Source organism: Manihot esculenta, chromosome 3 (assembly GCF_001659605.2).
Source record: "Manihot esculenta cultivar AM560-2 chromosome 3, M.esculenta_v8, whole genome shotgun sequence".
Lineage (NCBI taxonomy): Eukaryota > Viridiplantae > Streptophyta > Magnoliopsida > Malpighiales > Euphorbiaceae > Manihot > Manihot esculenta.
The window spans coordinates 7,083,981-7,103,526 of NC_035163.2; the positions used below are offsets into that span (position 1 = coordinate 7,083,981).

Below are 19,546 nucleotides of genomic sequence, written 5' to 3' on the forward strand. Positions count from 1 at the left end.
GAAAAATTTATATATTCTAAATTATGACACGAATTCCATCTCTTTTGGGGGTAGAGCATTAGTTCTACCAAGGATACATTTTTCAAACACTTGTTAAAACTCCATCATCAAAGACCACCGGAACTCTGCCACCAAAGCCAAAGCTACAGAAGACAAAAATTGCCCACCTCTCGAGATTGAAATATGAAAATAATAACTTACATCTCCTTCATATCAAAACCACTTGTCTACTTGATGAATTATGCTCTTAAATTCAAATTTTTATAGGAAAATGAAGAATCTCAGTTGATTATGGGCCAAAACGCGAGAGAAGTGAAAAGAAAATGGCAAAAGAAAAGCAAAAAAAAAAAAAAAAACAGGTTACTGCTGCATAACACTTGTATCAAGGTAACACTGCTAACGGCAGTAAAGGTAAACTCGCTTCAATTTTAGCTGCAATTTTAAAAAAAACCTTTCAATTAACGGCAGTAATGGTAACACTGCTAAACTTGCTTCAAGTAAAGGCCATTATTTAAAACTATGGTCTAGGCCCATGCACATCATGAAGTTCGTCAATGGTTGCAAAACATGGATATCAACTATTACAAACTTGATCATGTCGGGTCCTAATCTCCTTGCATGTATGAAGTAATGAAATGTCAAACAAATGAAATAAGGGAATGTAAAAGGAGGCACTTAAATTATGTTATGTTCAGTTATAAATAAAAAAATAAAAAAGCACATCATTGTATCTGTCAGATACTTGAACTTAACTAGTAGATAACAGAAATCAGGGAGATCAAGCAGAAATGCACTTGTTCTCACATTGTAAATTCTAGGGGTCTCGTGCAAAATTGATCTCAAAACTCACTTGTTCCAAAATTTCTCTCTCATGATGCTCCAACTTTCTGAACTTTAGTTGGTCGACCAGTCGAATAATTATCCCTAGAACCGTGTTTACCACCGCCCCTATGGTGTTTCCCTCTCCTGTTTAAGTACAAACAAAAAATTTAGATTGGTTACAACACGAATTCAGGTGAGCTTCTTGACTATAAGTTAAGAATAAATACACAATTGCAAATATGGGATTTTTATTTATTTATTTAAAAAATATCAGAAGAATAAGTGGCTTATGAACTAACTTGAAAATTTCACCTACCTATTACTAAAACTCGGATTAGCAAATAAATAAATTGTGAACTGAAATATTTAAAATTCGCAAATCTATCAGCAAAGTTAGCTCAATAATCAACTGAATATTTATAATTAATAGATTGAATTGTGTTGTATAATTTAAAATTATATTTTGAAAATGCTTCTGGCTTAACCTAAGTAACAAATATCATAATAGCACTATTGTAGTTTTGTCATTCATTTTGGTGGGGCAAGAAAAAGGAATTCACTAAAACATTTCCATAATAATTATAACACACACTTTATGGTAAAGAATTTTTGAAACTTTGGGGGCAAAGCTCCACCTCTGTAAATAAACATATTGTATAGCGGCTATTGCAAATGGTTTACAAACAAATTTTTCCAAATAACAATAGGAAGTATAAAATGTACTAATTCTCACCTCCCTCGGTTGCCCTTATTTTCCCAATGCTTCTCTTGATTGCCCCGGAGTAGGTTCCAGTATTCCCTCTCTGCTTCACCTATGACCACAGAGAAGAAAAGAAACAGATACCTATCAGTGTACATTCCATAATACATAGCAGCGTCATAAAAGGGCCATCAACAGGAATTGAATTTTTATCCCAACTTGGAACATACCAGTCACTGGTTCTAAAATAGCAACGAAATTCTTTACAATTAGACCACCTTCTTTAGCTAAGACAGCAGCTGCACGAGCTTTCTGAGCTGCTTCAGGTTGTTCAAATCTAACATATCCCGAATCCTCTCCTATCTTGAAATCAACAAACTTGACAAAGGAGAAAATTATACAAATATGATGAGGTGTCAATGCAATACAAAAAGCACAAAAGCCCAGACCAACTTCTACAAACCAGTTGCGAGACAGGCTTCTCTCCATTCTAAACAAATGAATGAAAAAGAAAGAAAACTACTACAAGGATAGAGTTGAAAAATTCATGATACAGCAAACAGCTTCTTGATAGTCTCGACATTTGATTTGAAGAATAACATAATTAAGCAAGCAGGAAAAATGTAATGGTTAGAAAGAGGGACCCTTCATAATACCTTGACAGTGCCAAACTTTCCCAAGACGGCCTTCAGATCCTCACGCATTACAACATTCATGTCATCCCTGTAGGCATCAGCTTTGGGTTTTTCCCCTTTTTCCTTATCCTTTCCAGTGGGACCTTCACCTGACTTCTCCCCTTCTACCATTTTTATTTCTTTACTTTCGGAGCCAGTTTGCTCATCAGCCTTTTCTTCCTTTCCCTCCTCTATATTCATCTCATTATTTTCTTTATCGGCAGAGATACTGTCTGACTCCTGTTCATTTTCTTGAGCATCATTCTTTGAGGAATTTTCTCCTCCATCTGCTTTGCAGACCTTTGAATCAACACTTACAGGCTCTTGAGAACCCTTGTGTTCTACAGAATCTCCAGCTGACAAGGCTTTTAGAGTAAATGCAACAATCAAATCCTTGGGATAGCTGTTATCATCACAAGGGGGTATAAATTAATTACCAATCATTAAGAGAAAAAGTCTCACCAGTAAACATAGGATTGTTTAGTAACTAACCTTGCTTCTGCATTTGAATTGTTCTTATTATTATTTGAACTTGTAAAGTGACGGGAATTTTTTAATTCCTCTTCCTCTTCTGCTCTTTCTGCATCAAAGTCCTTCCTGATAAAGACAGCATATATTAGAAGGGGGGAAAAATTTTGCAATAAGAAAGTTGTAGTCGCATCATACTTTATATGCATATGCCATTATTCAAATTTAAAAGAAAAATAAGCTTTGCGTGCTTAACATGAGGATAAACAATCACAAGCATAGCTTACTTGGGCCTGAATTCTAGCTGTGCACCTTCAAAAACCAAACTTTGCTTCAAAATATTTTCAGTATCTTCCTCTGTTGAGAACTCTATCAAAGCAGTGCCGCTAAATATCCTTTTGTCAGCCACATGACGAGGCATCCTCACACTAGACACCTGAATTAAGTATTTAACAACCATATACATCTGAGGCAACACTTTTCCATGATGACATCATTGATAATCCAAAAAAACAGTTCACAACAATTATTGGAATCTTCGATTACCTTGGCATATTTTCCAAAAAATGATTCCACATCTTCCCGCTTCACATCATATGGTAAAGGTGATGCAGCAATTGTTCTTATGTCTAACTGCTCTATTGCCTCTTCTGGCTTCAAGAGTGCAGCAATCCTACCAACTTTCTTCCCTGAGATAGAGAAGCAACTAAACTGTTTGGTTAGCATAGAACAGATTACTTTAACTCTGATGGGTTTTGGAGCCCAATTCAACAGTCCAATCAGATATGCAACTAGGGAAAATCTCAAATTAAACCCAGTCCCACCAACAATGAGAACAAGTTAAAAATCCTGAATTGTTAAAAAATACTTGCATAAATCATCTGCAAATAGTTGCAAGATGCAGCAATTGCTGCATCCTTATAAAACCAAATAACACAAAGGAAAGGATTAAACAACACCCATTACACCATTCTAAGCCATCCAGTTAAACCAAAGCTCCCCAGCACAAAGATTTTGGAATCCTCAGTCCACCTAAATTAACTAGCTGATTTATTAGGCCTCGTCTGGTTCAAAATGGCCTATTTCCTCAGCAATTCATTTCCTGCCAGGGAAGCAACTTTCAAGGAAATATGATATAATCCGTTTGGTTGGTATGTTAAATTGTTTGGAAGTAAAACCGTTTTAATAGAAATTAATAGTTCAAATGATATAAATGCCCCTACTTCAATACCAACACTCATTAATTCAATATAGAATATTTTTCTAATGCCCAACACTCAAATAACATAAAAATTAACATATAATTCTCTTACAGTACAATAATCAACAAAATATTATCATTTTTTTATATTCAATATATATATATATATATATATATATACACATATGAAGTTAGCTAATACAACTTCACTTGCAAATATATAAAGTTTCTTATCATGAAATTCAAACATTATCTAACTAACGCATAATTTAGGGAGATATGAAAAATGAAGAAAGGGGGCCAAATATCAGAAATATTACCATCTTCAGAAACTTTAACAGAACTAGATTTCTTCAGAGTTTCAGCAACTGCCTTGACGGTATCTTCAGGCACCTCTTCAGGCTTCACGTCCTTCAATTTCAAATAACCTTTCATCTTTTTGAAGGAGCATATCAAAGCAAGACTAACCACTGTTTTCCAGAGTCAAGTTCAACAATTTTCTTACAAACAACAAAAATCTAATCTGACCTAATGCGAAACTCATAAAAAATACCAAAAAGCAATGATATTGAAGTGCAAGGATACTGCCATCTTCACTGGAGTTGATAGTGTTTCTCAAAAAATTGTCCCTAGGAAGGTTGCTGTCGCTGAAGTAAAACTCCACCTGAGATGCACAACGCGGGAATCAAATAAAGGAAATTAACACTTAATCAAGCCATTCAACGAGAAATCGTACTGAAGATTATATGCAACTGACCTGTCTAAGGACTTCCTTCGCTGTTCCTTCGTCCAAAGAAGGCGTCGCCATTGCTGTGCAGCTGAAAGGGTACAGAGAGAGAGAGAGAGAGAGAGCAGCTGATCGATAAGAAAAAGGAGAAAGAGTTCGTCTAGGGTTCTGGCAATATCGCTTGGGAGAGAGAAGGATTTCAGTTTTTTAAGTGCGTTCTGACCCTGCGGAGCGGGACAGGGTTGAGGGTTTAGCTTCTCCGCGGTTCACTGCTTCGTGGGGCAATAAAAGGTCCGAAACACCCCTTCTTAAAAAATAAATTTTCAAATGCACACTTTATACAGTAACTATAAATAAATAAACCTACGAATTTGTTTGGTATAACGGTATTAGAAGTGTTCAATAATTGATTTGTATCATATTTAAATTTAAAAAATCTTCATCCATCAAGATATATAATTAATTGATTTTATAATTAAATTTAATTTCAATTAAATTTTTTTATTATATTAACTAATAATTAATTATTTAAATTATTTATAAGTTTTGTGTTCTATCAATTATTAAAATTAATGTATTAATTAATAATATATTAATTATGAAATACATCAAAAAAATTATTGACAATAAATTTATTAATTTAATGATCTCTTATAATTATTAGTGATGTCTTGATCTATGTAATATATTTTATGAATATATGAATTTCATTAATTAAAAAATTACTATAATTTCTTTTTTTTTATTTGGCCATCCATAATGCTTGCATGTATTTTACTTTATACGAAAAGTAAGCACCATTAAGCAAATAGTTTAGAGCATAAAAATTTTCCCTTTCCTTAGGTAGGTTGTAAATAGTTAATCAATTAAAGAGGGACGAATCTGCAATTTTGATTTATTTAATCGATTGAGCTTTTTAATGGATTTTTTATTTTTTACACTTTATTTTTAATATTCTAAAATTTAATTAAAATATTAATTTTTATATATTATAAAAAATAATATACTATTATTACTTAATGGTTCAGTTTATTTTTTTTATCAAAATCGAACTGAACTGAAATAATCAAAATTTTTAAAATTAAAAATCGAACTGAATTGAAATGAATAAAAAAATTAAATCAAAATTTTGAATTAATTCAGTTCGGTTAATTTTTTTGATTTGAACTGCTCACTCTTATTTATGGACAATGATGGGCATTTTAATTAGTTCTAAAAATTATAAAAATCAACTAATGAATTTTCTAATAATTATGAGACTAAATAATAATTTTTTTACATTTAAAATTAACTTATGTATTTATTTATTTATGAAAAAATATTATTTAATTCCTATAATATAGAAAAATTCATTAGTTAATTTTTTAGTTTTGAAAAATATATTAAGATATCTTTGAAGTTTTAAAAAATTTATTAATTAATTTTTCTATCTATTTTAACCGTTAAATATTATAAAAAATTTAAAATATTTTAAATACAGAAAAATTAATTAATAATTTTTATTTTTACAAAATTAAAAAATCAATTAATAAATTTTTTTATAATGCATAAATTAAATAATATAACACTTAACGAAATATTAATTAATAAATTTTTAATATTTCAATATTTTAATATATTTTTTAAAATTAAAAAATTAATTAATAAATTCTTCATGATATAAAGAATAAATAGTGAATTTTTCTTTATTTATTTTTAAAAATAAATAGAAATATCAGTAACTAAATGATTGTTGAACATTTTTCATTCTATTAAATAAAATTTATTTATTATATTAATTATTATCTTCTATCTATAATGCTTTAATTATTATACTCTTTTTAACCGATGGGATAGAAGATTTTGAATAGGTAGCTGCACTACTTTGTTTTAATCTATAAAATTTGGTTTTGTTAAATTTTATTAAATTAAAATTATTAACTGAATTGAAATTAAAAATTAAAAAAATTTATAAATTCAAATTGATTGAATTAATGGCTGAAAACTTTTCACGTCTACACTCTGTATTTTGCATAAAAAAGTAAGGGTTAATCTATACTATATATAAAAGTGGGATGGAAAGGGTAGGGAATAAGGGAAAGAGCAGGAGAATAATAAGATTATTCATAATAATTCACCCTTTTAAATTATTTATAACTATATTTATTTATTTTTTTTTAAAATAAAAATTGAGTATTGGAATTTTAGAATTTAAAATCTCTTAAATTTATTGAGATACACTTATCACCGGAATATATCTGTAAGTGTTTATACTTAATTATTTAAATAGTTCATAAATTTTATTTTTGAAAATTTAATTTTTAAAATAAATGATAATATTATATTTTATATTAATTTTAATTAGTTAAAGAAAATTTTAAAAAGATATATAAAATATAATAACATTAAAATTTTTAAAATAAATATATAAATTAAATGATAATTTTATTCTTTATATTAGATATATATAATAAAGGTAAATTAGTATAAATTATTTAATATTTTTATAAATATACATGCAAACAATTTATTTATTAATAATTAATTGACTAAATAAATAATAATATTTGTAATTTGGACTTCTTATAATACTATATCATAATCATATCGTATAGAATATTATAATTATCGTTAAATTTGATTAGAATTTGATAATCTGAGATTCAGAAAATAGAGTTTTACAGGAGTTTTGTAAATTTAGAAAAGGCTTAGCCTTAGAGAAGAGTGTTTCCTCCCTTTTATACTCTTCCTTCTCCTTCACACGAAATGGCCTCTCCGTTATAGAACCACCTACTCCTAGGTGCAGGTACGTATGTAGGGATAATCTCATGTCCCTCCCTGTGTCAGACAAGTATTTAATTTCCTTCGGTACGTGCATGGGCAGGGCTGTGAGCCTTTTCTTTTTGTGACCAGATTTGAGGGAAAAGGACCAGAACCTAGAAAAGGGCTGGCTCCAAGGCTGAAGTGGGCCGGGCCAATCCGAATGAGTGACTTACATAGAAATCCGATCAAAAAGATGAACGGGTTGAGTCTGATTTATTCGGGGGCGTAGAGACCTCCTAATTATGAACTGCTACTTTCGGTTCGACCCGGGGATGGAGAAACCCGGCATTCATCATCGTAGGAATAGAACTCTAAATTCAATAAAATAACTCATTATATTATTTTTTAAAATAGATGAAAAATATATAAAATATAATACATTAAATTTTTAGGTTTTGATATATATAATATATGATAATTAAAAAAATTAAAATTTTTATATATAATTATTAAAATAATAAACTTAAATATTATTTAAAAATATAAAAAATAATTATCATAATATTAAAGTAATAGCATATAATTATAATTTATCTGAATGAAATAATTCTCATAAAATAGTAATTAGTAAAATTTCAATAGAATACGAATTCATGATATTGTGATCTGCCTATTCAATGATCTGGTGGGTTCTTTTATTGTTTAACTGCATTACATCTCAATTTAGATTATTTATGTATTATTAATTCAGATAAAAATATAATTTTTAATAAATATTTCAATTTTAAATTAAAGATTATATCATTATAAAAATATAAATAATTTGATAATATAAAATTATTAAATAATATGTTTTTTTTTGAAACGGTATTAGATAATATGTTATTCTTTTAGTTATTAATTATTATATTTGAATATTAAAATGAAAAATTAATATTTATTATAAATAAATATTTAAATTTTGGTTATATATATTAATAAATGAAAATATCAAAATTAAGATTATATTATTGAAATAAATTTAATTTTGATAATATTAAATTATTAAACAAAAATTTTAAATTAAAAAAAAATTAGATGATAATAAATGATAATATAATTAAGTCATCGAACAATAATAATTCAATTTTAATGAAAATATTAAAATATTATTATAATTTTAATTATTTAATAAAATATTTAAATTTATGAGATTAAAATTATATAATATATATAGATATTGCTTTTAAAATTATTAAAAATGATATATAAATTTTAATTTGAATGATAATTCAAATAAATTTATAAGATAAAAATTATAAATTATTAAGGTGATAATTTGATAATATAAAATTATTAGTTAATGTTATAAATAATTTGATAATATAAATTTTTTAAATAATATAGTGTTGTTTTAATTATTAAATATATTTAATTTTAAAGTGAAAAATTATAAAATATTACAGTGATAAATTTTAATATAAAAAATCAACTTAAAATTGTTAATAATTTTAACTAATAACTAATAAAATTATATTTTAAGTGCAATAAAATTCATTCTGCACTCTTTAGAGAAAATTGTAAAAAAAAATCACTCTATTAATTTTAAAATTTAATGTTATAATATTAAAAAAATAATAATGTAATATTTATTAAAGATAATTAATAATATTAATCAATTTATTAATAATAATAATAAAATGTTAAATAATTTAAATAATAAAATTATTTAATTTATAAAAATGTATTAAATGTTAGATTATTGGATAATATAAATAAAATTTATAAATATTATAACAAGTTTAAAAATGTGCAACCCATGTAACAGGATACTCTAATTAATTTAAAAGAATCAATATTTGCATATATTTATATTTTAATTTTAGTTTAATTCACTCACTCTTCACATTTTTTATAATTTTAATCAATTTAAAAATTTTTAAATTCGATAATCTAGCTATCAGCTATATTATTATTATTATTATTTTTATACAACATAATGACCAAATATTTGAAAAAAACCAATATTTATATTATTTTATATTTTAATTTAATTAGACCAACGTTTATATTTTGAGTATAATTTTAATTAATTTAAAAGAGTTCATATAAAATGTCCAAAATAATATTTTATTATTTTTTAAAATATAAACTAATTCTATAATAATATTAACTCCTACTTAATATGATATATTTAATTCTAAATACAATAATAATTTAACGATTAAATAGGCTGTCATTAACATATTATTTTAAATTAATTAATATATTTACTATAAAATATTCATACAAAATAAAAATATAAACTATATATTTAATAATTAAATTATTTATCTTTAATTTTAATTTTAAAAATTATCAAAATTATATCCAAATATAAATATTAAATCAATTTATTCAAAATTTAAATATTTTAATTAAAATATAAAATGATATAAATATTAAACCTTTTTCAATCAATTCACTAATTAAAAAATAATTATTATTAATATCAAATTTAACATAAATTATCAAATTTAAAAATTTATAAATTAATTAAAATTACATCAAAATACAAACATTAAGCTAATTAAATTAAAATTAAAAGATTTGAATTAAAATGCAAATATGTATAAACATTAGGTAAAAAGGTTATTTCCGCCAAAAACAATGATCACATAATCATCAATGCAAGTCTTGATCATCTTTATCATCATCATGCAATTACAATTTTCTTCATCATCATCACCCAATTACAATTTAAGGTCACTATAAAGAAAGTTAATCCCTCTACCTCATCCTCTGCCTAATGCTCGGTGTTCGACATATCTTTCGGATCTTTCCTTAACAATATCATAGAATGAACATGCATGAAACTGAGGCGATTTATTTGGAGGAGGGAAACTTCTTGTCTTGAGAGGCAGCAAGCTTGGTATTAACAGTTAAATAAAACTGTGCTTACATGAAGTCATCTTCCAGTTCCTGTAAGGACTTGTTGTCAGCTGCAATCTGCTTATTAGATGTCATCTTTTCGGAAACCATCAAACCTTTGTAGCTCCTTATCTCTGCTTGTCTCTCCTTCTCAAGCCTTTCCATTTCCTCCTGTCGTTTCTGCAAAAAGGAGTTTTTGATTTTTATTGACACTTGCATGAAATACACAAAATGAGGAAAGATGGCTCCAAAGAGTACTCCCGTCTTTCATCTTCATGTGACAAAGCAAGCAGATGTTGCATTTTCCTTTGAAAACAAATGTTACCTTAACAATTAGAGAGCAGAAGTTTCTTAATCTCGTAGACTCTGCAATCATATGCTTAGTTGCTTACAAATGAAAGGGAAAGAAGAGGATAGAGCCTATCCATTCGATAGATTTTAAGGGATGCATCTATTAATCAGGAGAGTTGGTAGGGTGGAGATTCAGTCGGATACAGAGTAAAGACAAAAAAACTGGGTATTAGATTTTTTTTTTTGTTTTTTGACATGAGGGTATTAGAAGTTGATCAGGTGCAATAAACACCAATATCCCCCCCCCCCCAAAAAAAAAAAAAAAAAAATAATAATAATAAATAAATCCTAACATAAACTTCACAATTCCAAATTCATGGAAGATGAAAACTGAGATGTCCACTGAAAATCAATGGCACAGGATTTTTGTCTCTAAAAATGAAGAGAAAGATGAGAACAAAAAAGGACCAAACATCCACATTGATGCAGTCTCATATTTCATTAAGTTGACCTTTCATTTAAGCCAAAAACCTTGTCAATAGAATAGGTGAGAGAGCACTCAGCACAAAGTTATCAACATCAGAAGCATCACTGTGCACTCTGCCAGGAGTATGAATACTCAGTAGAAAATAAGAAAGGTGCAAAATGAACAGATATAATTATGTCTATAATCATGCATTAAATTTATAATTATGCCTCTACTCATGCATTAGATTAAGAAATTGGAAATCAATTAGGAAGAAATATTTATGCCTGTAAATAAGTTTTCCAAGTTAGGGATTTCTGTTAGCTATTTAATCCCATATTGCTTGAGGGAATACTTAAGCATCCAATTCTGCAAGCTCATCCTCTTCTGCTCCTACAGTCAGCAACTTGATTCAAGCATGACCAACATGAAGCTAAGGAAGTAATACTGAGACCTCAAGCTAAGGATCCAAATGGAACCTTATGTCCAAATTTTTAATGCAAATTGACCTAACTTAAGATCAGCAGCAAGATGAGGTTCATAAGCAGTCTCTTTTACTAGGTACGTTCATATTAATATCTCATGCACCAGAATCCAATCCAATGTCATTGCAGCCATTCGATGCTAGAGAGAGTACGAGCAGTTGTATTCCATGTTGCAACCATACATTAAAAATCTCTTATCCTAATGATATAAACTGACCAAACAAAGGAGAAAAAGAACACATATAAACACACATACATTCTCTCTCTCACTCACATGCACACATCTATTAATATATACAACTCACTTTATCCCTTAGTTGAAGTTTTCTCTCTGCTCTTTCTGCTGCATTGACTGCTTCCTTCTCAGCTGCAAAGATATTTAGTGAATAACTATTATATGAGCATCATCAAGTGTAGCACATGCAGGAAATAGGACACATAAAACATTAATAATAATAGAAAGTCTGGTCCTCATTTTCAATCCTTCATAAAAGAAGAGAAGAAAAAAAAGTCCCTGCATTAATTTAGACTTGTAAGTTATGTAAACAAAGGAAGCTAAGCTAGTATATTCACCTTTCAAATCAGTGTTTCTTTCCACTTTTGTTTTATTCAATCTATTAACTACCTCATTTATCCGCTTCTCCACTCTCACAGTTCGAACCTGAAATAGCATCAAAGTATAAGAAAAATATATCACGGACACATCTGCACAATACTATTCTAGACTCTAGAAAGCATAAGAGTAAATTCAAAATGGTTCACCATCTTTGGATTGTGGAAGCTGACTTGGCCAACATCCATGGAAGCAGTTTTCTTTAAATTGGACCAAGGAGTGTAAACAACCTCGATATTATTCACCTTGTTGCCTGCAATGTGAAAGAAAAACAATTTTATATAATAAAAAAGTTACTAATTCTGTAGGCTATAGCATTGCTCTTATTTTAAATGGAAAAAAAATACATTGTTAAATGGAACAGCTAATAATAGTGTTTCTAACTCATGCTAGTAGGATAAGCTTATTTGCTACAACCATGGTATGGATGTTTAACGAGAGCATGCCTGTTATAATAAACCATCAAGCAGAAAAGTCAACATTGTGCTATCTATTTGCCAGACTATAAGCATAGAAGTCAATTGAATCACCATAAAAATGATAAAAAAATTTCGAAATTTTGCCTTGAATTGAATTTGCCTTGACAAGCTGAGCACAGTCCTCCAGTAAACCTTCAGTTATATCGTCAATAGTCTGTCCTTTGCGCAATCGTAGATAAACATGAGCAGAAGACATTTTGTCCACATGGAACCTGAAACAAATAAACACCCCCAAGAAAGTACCTTACCTTAACTCTTTTAGCTAGAGGAATAGAGAATTTCTTTTTTTTTTCTTTTTTTTTTTTTTTGGGGGGGGGGGGGGGGTGGTCCTCTAGAAACAATCATGACAATGACTAGATAAGAGGAACCCACTATACAACTCCCACACAGCAATTTGAACATAAATTCAGGCATGTGCTCTCTAGTTCAAAATGCACAAGAGATCCAAGCCTAGCTGTTTCTCAATATATTTGTAGCTTCTGTGGTTTTCAGTTTTCTAATTAATGCCCAGCTCGAAAAACCATTATAAGAACCAGAACTTTTTTTAAAAAAATATATATAATTAAAAAATGCATTAATTTGCAAGAAAAGAACACAAATGAATCCTTACAAAAACATGCAATTTTCTTTAAAAATGAAAATTTTGTAAGTTATAAAAAATGAATTCTTACATTTTAAACAAAAATTTGATAAAAAAAATGAATTGAATTGAATTCTTATAAAATCTTTATTTCAAACCTCCTCAAAATCACAATTGAATATTTAATCAACTGGAATACACCATCAAACATAAAAGTTTTACTAAAAGAAAGGGAAATTGAGAACAAAAATCAACAAATCACAAAGCCAAACAGCTATATTGCCAAAGAAAGATTATAAATTGCAAGACTATGATTATTTAATAGAAGTACCAAATATCTTCAGGGAAACCGTATTTGATAAGCTCCTCGTTCTCGTACTTGTCAAGACCCATAAAAATGGTGTAATCTCCTACTTCTGGACGGGCTTTGAAATAGAAAACCATTTTGAATTTCTTCACCTTCTATACCTCTTCTTCCTCTGATTCCTCTTCAAAATCAATATTCACAATCTCTGTTTGCTGTTTCGTTGGATTTTCTCTTTTCAAGAGTCGAAGTAAAGCCGAATTGGACAACCCTAAGCGTAATCCAGAGGCTGTTCGGTCGAGCTACAGCCGACCGTCTCCGTCAAAACGACAACACTTTTGGAATTCGGAGCGCTCACGACAACATTCTATGAGCTACGTTCGAGTATTTTATGAAGCCTGAAGGTACGGAAATTTTTTTTTTAATTAGCTATTTTTTTATATAAAATTATAATTATAATTTAATCTTAATATGTTAATAGAGTTAATATCTATAGAGCGGATGCTTAAAAAACATTATATTAATAATTTATTTAATTAATATATTATAAAGAACATGATTTTTATATTATAATAAATATTTATTTTTAAATTTTAATAAAAATTGAAATTAGTAATAAAAATTATAGATATATTTACTAAATTAAAAATATAGTAATTTTATTAAGTGTTTTACTATTTTTTTATTTTAAGATGTTTAAAATTTTATTTTTTTATTTTATTATTTTCGTTAATACACATTTTCATATAAATAAAAATGGAGTCATTATCTTTGTGTACAATTTTTGAAATGCATGCATAATCTTATATTCGTTTAATTGCATAATTTTTATTTATTTTATTTTATATATATTAAAAAATAATTTTTTATTTATTTTAAAAAATAATTTATATTATAAAAAATAAAAACAATTTAATTTTAAGTTTAAAAATAAAATTTATTAAAAATATATATAAAGGTTTTTATAAAAGATGAAGCGGTGGAGAATGATTTTCTGAAGAAGAATGATTGTCTCTAAATTAAGAAATATTAAATTTTTTAATATTAATTTTTTAATTATATTTATTTTAAAAAATATTAAATTTTATTAAATATTAAAAGAAATTTTGAATTTTTTTTTAAAAATATAATAAAATTAAATAAAATTATAATGATCAATTTATATAATGCTACGGTGTAAAAAACAAATGAACAATAATATTAATTCATCGAAAAAATAGTAAAAGTTATAAAACAGATATTTAATATTTATAATTATATATAGAAGTATATAATATTTAATTTAAATCGAGAAAATTAATTGAATTAAAATAATTTAAAATTTTAATTTAATTTTTAAATAAATTTAATTTAATTTGATTTTAATTTTTATATTTTTTTATTTTATCAATTTGGTTTGAAAATTAAATTTTTTGTTAAATCAAACCGGATCAGAATTTATTATATTTAAATATAATTATTACAGAATTTGCTTATAGCTTGATGGCAATGGGTTCGATTGGTCTCGAGTTCCGATACTCAACAGCCTTATTTTCTCATTTTTAAACGTTTTTTTAATATGTACTTTTTCAGCTTTTGATCCAAACCCTCTATCTTTATTAAATTTCATCCGTCATTCTTTTGCAAAGAGAAATCCTATCTCTTTCTCTTTCCAAGTTATCAGCGCCCACCCTTTCCTCTCTTTTCTTCTTCTTACCATTACTTTCTTCCATCTTTTCTCTGTGATTTAATTTTTGCTGTCCAAATTCAATGGCACTATTCCTCCATTAAATCAATCATTTTTAACAATTTATTTGGTATACTTCTATCAGATTTATTAGCTCAATTTCTATAGAAGCGGAATCATTGAAACAGTATTATCGAACCATGAAAGCAGCATCGTTGCACTAACCAGCATCACTCTTTCGTCTTCACAGCCATGGCGTCATTTTTCGTTGTGGAAGATTTTTTTTTTCTTTTCGATTTATAACAATTGCTTTTATATTTGAGATTGAATTACTATTATAATAGATCTTTAATTAATATGATTGTGATTGGGATATAGTTTAAAAGAGGAGGTGGAGTATAAGAGATTACAGGGGATACAACTGAATTTTGAACCGAATCGAATTTATATATTTCAGTTCGATTCAATTTAATTATACGTGTAATTTAATTTAATTTAATTTTATTGTATAATTGAATTTTAATTTTTTATTATTTTAATTTGATTGGATCAAATCCACTGTTGATTCATTCTTAATTATATTCTATCAATACAAGAATTGTAGTATGAATTGATTTTCTCTAATTATGGTTAGATTTATATATATATATATATGCAAATGAATTTGAATGTTAGATTTGATAATTTAAAATCAATTTAAATAATTATTGACATATAATAGTAAATAGAAAATCGATTGCTTTTTTTAAAAAAAATTTTAACGAGCTCATTAATTATGGTTTTTTTTTCAAAGAAAATAGAACAATGCATCAACTTTTAATTCTCTAATATTAAGTTAGATTTATTTATATAAATAATTTAGAATTTAAAATTATAATTAATTATAATTAAATATTTTATAAATTTTATCCACTTTATTTTTTTATACATATTAAGAAAAATAATTTTTTATTTAACTTTTTAATTATATTTATTTTAAAACTATTAAATTTTATTAAATATTAAAAAATATTTTAAATATTATTTTAAAAATAAAATAAAATAAAATAAAACATAGTTATAATAGTTAATTTATATATTATTATAGTGTAAAAAATAAAATAAATAATAATTTTAAAATAATTAAAAAAATGACTAACAATTATAAAATGGATGGGGTATTATATACATAAGTGGAAAGATTAGAAATAATAAAATTTCAAAAATATCCTTTTAATCATATTATTTACAATAAAAACAATATTTTTGGCTATTAACATTACTTATTTTAAGTTTATTATCTAAATTAATTTTACAATTTAAATACATTTAGATTTTTTTTCTTTATTTAAATGCTATTTATTTAAAATTTAGATATTAAACTTACTTTTTTTAATTAAATTTAATTATTTAAATTAATTATAGAGTTTATATAAATTTAAAAGTCCCCAATTCTATTTATATTTAAATTCGGTTCAATTAATTCTTACTATAATTTATTTTGTTTAAAAAAACCACACTTCATGTAACTAAATATATCAGGGTTATGTGAAAAAAATTTAAAAATAAAAACGGTTTCTTTCCTATAATTTATTTGATTTTGTAAAGAAAAAAATATATAATACTGATATTACACAATAATCGCTTAATGTAGAGTATGAACTGTCATCATGATATAAGACCACATGATAAGAGTTTGATCGGCCAATATACGGTCCCACCCGTGGAGAGAAAGATCCGGACACCATAGTATTCGGTCTTTTATCAAGACTCGTTCTCCTCTGAAAATATTGGTTCTATCCTTCATCAAGACTCACTCTTTCGTAAAGAGGTCGAGTCTTCACATAAACAGGTATGATCCAGCAAACTTCTATTACGCATGTAATCACGGATCCCTGATTAATTAAGCCGGCGAGATCCTTTATCAATTAGTCGGCCACGTCATTGCCGGATTATCAGGAAATGCTATAATTAACTTTCTATTCTTATAGTATAAAAGCTAGTAATTACAGAGACAAAGGTACGCAATTCTTACACAACTACTCTTGAGTTCTAAGCAACTCCTTATACTCACCCCATTCTTTAGTTTACTGACGTGAACGTTGAAGTGGTTGTCGTAGGTGTCAACCACCTCACATTCTCTTTCTTACAGGATTAACCAATCACAACACAGCTCTGTTTCAGCCACATCATCAACTTCATTTTAGCAACATCATTTGATTCCATTGCTGGAAAATTCATTGAATCTTTTCTATTCATTTGGATTAAAGTCGGTCTCTTATTACTTTTCTCTTAAAAAGAAAATTTTCTCTCTCGAGATGGCCAATATCTTTCAAGTTGTTGCTAAGGTTGCTATAAATAAGGAGGAAATAAAATTTTCTACCCCTGACGGTGAATCTGTAGGGGTCATACATGTCATCACAAGAGGACTTGATGATGGCAAAGGAAAGAATAAAAATATCGCAGAAGATGTCCTGTCAGTTGAATAGGAGCCATGGGCCAAATAAGATGTAAGGTTTAGCTCTATAGATAAAGCGATAGAATTTTTACAAAACGACCCACTGGTCGTTAAGATCCTTATAAATAGAGGTGAGTCTTGGTGGATACAGGTAGTTCCGCTAATCTCCTCGTCTTAAATATTTTTAACAAGTTAGACTTGGGTAAAAATAGTCTTATCAGGGTATCCTATCCGTTAGTAGTATTAGGAGATAAGACCGGGGCAGTACTAGGCACCATCAACCTTCCCCTTGTGCTGGATGACGAAAAAAATAAGAGGGAGTTGTATGTGAAGTTCGTGGTGGTAGATATCCCACTTGCGTACAATGTGATACTCAACCGCCCAGTTCTAAACTGCCACGATATAGTTATTAACATGGGTGTTATGTGTCTTAAGTTACCTACTCCAGAGGGCTTAGCCCTAGTCCGAGGCAACCCGAAGTTGGCCAAAGAATGCCATAGATACCCACAAAAAGTCTCAGGAAAGCAACAATGCCCATCGACTTGCTAGAAAAATTGGATTCTCACATAAAACCAGAGCCAGCAGACCCGGTAGAAGTGGTATAGTTAAGTAAGGATCAAAAGGTGCGATTCGGTACTGTGTTAATTAGTGAAATAATGATCGTGTAATAGAGTTAATAAAATATCGAGTGACCACTTTTGCTGGGTCTCCAAAAAATGTAATAGGGGTAGAGCCTACTCTCATCACTCATAAGCTGTCTATCGACAAAACAGTTAAACCGGTTCAACAAAAGAAAAGAAAGTTTACACCGGAAAGGCAACAGGTGATCAAAGAAGAGGTTAACAAGCTGTTAAGTGTAGGATTAATAAAAGAGGTCCAATACCCTATATGGCTCGCTGATCAAACCAAAATTAGGCCCATTTTTTATGTTATTATTAATGTTAAATTACGTATGTTCTATCTTTTATTTATCAATATTTATTCTCACATAAAATGATGAATTGATGAAAAATGGCCTAAAAGTGCTCAAAAGATGGTTTGGCCAAAGATGCTTGGTCAAACCACCCTCAAGGAATGGCTAAGGAAGCTACTTAATTGAATGGAAGAAAAACCCAAGAAGACAAGTTGGTGTGCCAAGAGCTGTTTACCCAAACAACTGGGCAAACAGTCCTTTAAAGCTGAAACCTGGAAGTGGTCCAGAAGATAAAAACAACTGAAACCCGAAAGTGTCTTATGGTTTGCCCAGCTGTTTGCCCAAACAACTGCCCAAACAACTGCCCAAACAAACTTCACAGCAAAAACTGAGAAGGATAAAGAATAGTGCAATCTTATTGTTTGCCCAAACAATTGCCCAAACCAGATTCCGCAGTGCAAAAATAGAGAACAAATAGCACAGACTGGCTGTTTGCCCAAACAGCTGGGCAAACAAATTTTACAGCAGAACAGTGTAGAAATGCAGGAAAGCCAAAAATTCAAATTTTCAGAGTTCTATTCTATCTCAAACACATCAAGATACATCAGCAGTATGTCAAACACCTACCTACACCAACCCTAGCCGCCAGTTAGCCCCAATCACAAAGAGATACAATTTCAAAAGGAATTAAAGTCCCAATTGGAGAAGAATTCCATCTAATCAAGGGCTAACCTAGGGTTTTCCATTCAGCTATAAATACATAGCCTTCCAGCGGCCAAAGTATAACTGAATTTTGGATCATCACCATATAACAGCTTTGCCGCAGCTACCCTAGCAAGCCGAATTACTTTTCTTTGCTTTTCTTTGCTTTCTTTCTTTATTTTGATGTTAGTTTCAACATGAGTGGCTGAAACCCGAATTTCTAGTTGAAGATTAGGTGAAATTTCAGTTTGTTAATGGATTGGGAGATCTGAAACTATTGTGTTCATCTTTTATTTATCAATATTTATGCGATTTCATGCTTAATTCTATTGTTACCTTGTTGTTTGTGTAATACCCGGCTAGACCCCGGCATCAAAATTCCTTTTT

At 28.2% G+C, this 19,546-nt stretch overlaps 2 protein-coding genes across 3 annotated transcripts; both read right to left on the reverse strand.

The window, feature by feature from the left end:
• Positions 1-652: 652 nt before the first annotated feature.
• Positions 653-4,835, reverse strand: LOC110612087 (la protein 1). Its single transcript, XM_021752748.2, has 10 exons — positions 4,623-4,835; positions 4,451-4,529; positions 4,186-4,335; positions 3,211-3,353; positions 2,952-3,100; positions 2,689-2,793; positions 2,179-2,599; positions 1,753-1,900; positions 1,556-1,634; positions 653-966 (listed from the first exon to the last, which is right to left on the reverse strand). The coding sequence occupies exons 1-10, from the start codon at positions 4,671-4,673 to the stop codon at positions 870-872; spliced, it is 1,422 nt and encodes a 473-aa protein (XP_021608440.1). The 5' UTR covers positions 4,674-4,835; the 3' UTR covers positions 653-869.
• Positions 4,836-9,881: 5,046 nt separating this feature from the next.
• On the reverse strand, positions 9,882-13,823 carry LOC110612340 (coiled-coil domain-containing protein 25). 2 transcript variants are annotated; one of them, XM_021753097.2, is made up of 6 exons: positions 13,469-13,823; positions 12,609-12,769; positions 12,228-12,331; positions 12,039-12,126; positions 11,771-11,832; positions 9,882-10,403 (listed from the first exon to the last, which is right to left on the reverse strand). In XM_021753097.2, the coding sequence occupies exons 1-6, from the start codon at positions 13,579-13,581 to the stop codon at positions 10,251-10,253; spliced, it is 681 nt and encodes a 226-aa protein (XP_021608789.1). In that variant the 5' UTR covers positions 13,582-13,823; the 3' UTR covers positions 9,882-10,250. The 2 variants fall into 2 exon arrangements, with proteins under 2 accessions (XP_021608789.1, XP_021608790.1); XM_021753098.2 differs by having other exon boundaries at positions 12,642-12,769; positions 13,469-13,821.
• Positions 13,824-19,546: the final 5,723 nt, after the last annotated feature.